Source organism: Phodopus roborovskii, unplaced genomic scaffold (assembly GCF_943737965.1).
Source record: "Phodopus roborovskii unplaced genomic scaffold, PHOROB, whole genome shotgun sequence".
Classification (NCBI taxonomy): Eukaryota; Metazoa; Chordata; class Mammalia; order Rodentia; family Cricetidae; genus Phodopus; species Phodopus roborovskii.
Genome location: NW_026126638.1, coordinates 5,732,986 through 5,734,958, shown reverse-complemented (window position 1 = coordinate 5,734,958; position 1,973 = coordinate 5,732,986). Strand labels below are relative to the sequence as shown.

The 1,973-nt window shown below is 35.1% G+C and overlaps 1 protein-coding gene across 1 annotated transcript; it reads right to left on the bottom strand.

Moving 5' to 3' along the window:
- Nucleotides 1-510: 510 nt before the first annotated feature.
- On the bottom strand, nt 511-1,431 carry LOC127213052 (taste receptor type 2 member 117). Its single transcript, XM_051173293.1, has one exon. The coding sequence runs from the start codon at nt 1,429-1,431 to the stop codon at nt 511-513; it is 921 nt and encodes a 306-aa protein (XP_051029250.1).
- Between the last annotated feature and the right edge of the window lie 542 nt (nt 1,432-1,973).

Here is a 1,973-nt window from a genome sequence, read left to right as displayed (position 1 = left end):
CTCATATACTTTTATTACAGTTAATATAGATTCAAAAACATATTTAGACAATAACTCAAAATGTCATGGTTAACAAATGTTACAAAATCTATTTAACTTTGATATATTTATGTTTTACTAGGTTACAACAACATCCTTATTTAGATATGTATATTAAGAAATAACTGGCACACACCTTTAATCCCAGCACTTTGGAGGCAGTGGCAGGTGAATCTCTGTGAGTTTGAGGCCAGCCTGGTCTACAGAGCAGGTGTCAGAATAGGCTCCAAAGCAAGACAGAGAAACCCTGTCTCAAAAAAACAAAAATAAATAAATAAATAACTTTGTATGTAAATTGCTAAATTAGTAATAGTTTTAGCTAGTGCTTATCATAAAACAAAACCAAAACTTATGCAGTCAAATCAAAGATTATTTAAAAATAAATTTTTATTCGTTAATCTTTTTCTAGAAAATGCAACATGATCCCTTGGTTTTAGAAATCAAGGGTTTCCATGTAACTGAGCCTGTGTTTCAGCCACCACAACACAGAGAAAGATAGGCCTGTCTCAGTTTCATATCTCCCAGAATCAAGACACATGAATGGAATGAAGGAAAAGCTACATATATAACCTGACAAAATGAAATGAAAAGACTTTCCTCCAGTAACTCATATTTCCAAAGTTGTAGTAACAGAGACAACATAAAAATGGTGTATAATAGGAGAAAGGCGACCACGATTTGCAAAGCTTTGATGTGGGCTGTAGTACTGGCAACTCTGCATCTTTGGACATTCTGCTGCATCTTCTTGTGATGTGTCCATAGGGAGAAGATGAGCAGGAGGAAAGATAACATGCACACACCAAAGGGGATAGTCAGGAAAATAGTGTAAAAGCTTAACACACGCCTGTGACACTGTGTATGGTAATGAGAAATGAAACTGTAGGATATGTTTCTTTGAGATTCACTTATACACTCGTTAATTTCCAAGTTGACCAATAAAATATTTAAAAACAAGGGGATCAGGGACAACAGCAGTGTCACTGAAATTGCCTTTTTAACTCTCCACTTTAGATAAAGAAAAAGAGAGTTGGAAAAATTGCCTATCTTGAGAAAATAAGAGATACCAAGGCATGTGGCAAGCCAGATGCTGAAATGGTGGCCTATAATCCACAGATTGTTAATGACTTTTATCACTCTTGCAGCAGTGGTTAAATCTGGATACAATGAGGAGATTAATAAGCATGCAAACAATAACCAGAGCAGAAACATTCTGGAGGCGGCCAAAGCAGTGAGGAGCTGGCTTACGAATGAGACCTTTTTCCTCTTGATCCAGTTCATGCAGTTCACCAGGGCCAAGAATCCATTTCCTAAATTTCCAATGATTAATTCTGTGATAAAAATGATCACTAATGCATTCTGGAAAATATATACTGGCTGTAGAATATGCTCCATAATATATATATATATATACATATACATATACATATATGTATATATATGTATATATATATATTTAAGTTCCGAAGATTTGTTGACATACTCACTTGAAATGCTATTTTTAAGTGTGTTTTTGAGAATTTCTGAGTTTATTCTCATAGCATATTTACTCTTAATTCTTCCCCACACACTAACAGCGGAGCAAACATAGAGTCTGAAGCTCTTTCCACGAAAGTGTGTCTCCTCACACAGGTCAGGCAAGTCAGACCAGAACTTCTCTGCACACAGTCAGCTCTCATCCATCATATTTGATATGATTCTCTGAGTTCTGTGCAAAATGCTTTTAAGAAACAACCAAGTGTATAAAAGATGTGAAAAACGTAAACAGATTATGGAACTTTCTAAGATATAAGTCTTTATAAGTACTTCAAGGTTGCTAATCTGTGCAGCTACCTGGCCATCTGATGTCTGTAGAGCTCACATTCTGATCTGTGTAATAATGTCTTGAGGATCCTTATTCTTCAAATATTAAGTAGCAAAAGTAATATTTCCTTATT

Coding starts and splice junctions, on each gene's coding strand:
- LOC127213052 (XM_051173293.1), bottom strand. CDS start 1,431: ATGGAGCATATTCTACAGCCAGTATATATTTTCCAGAATGCATTAGTG.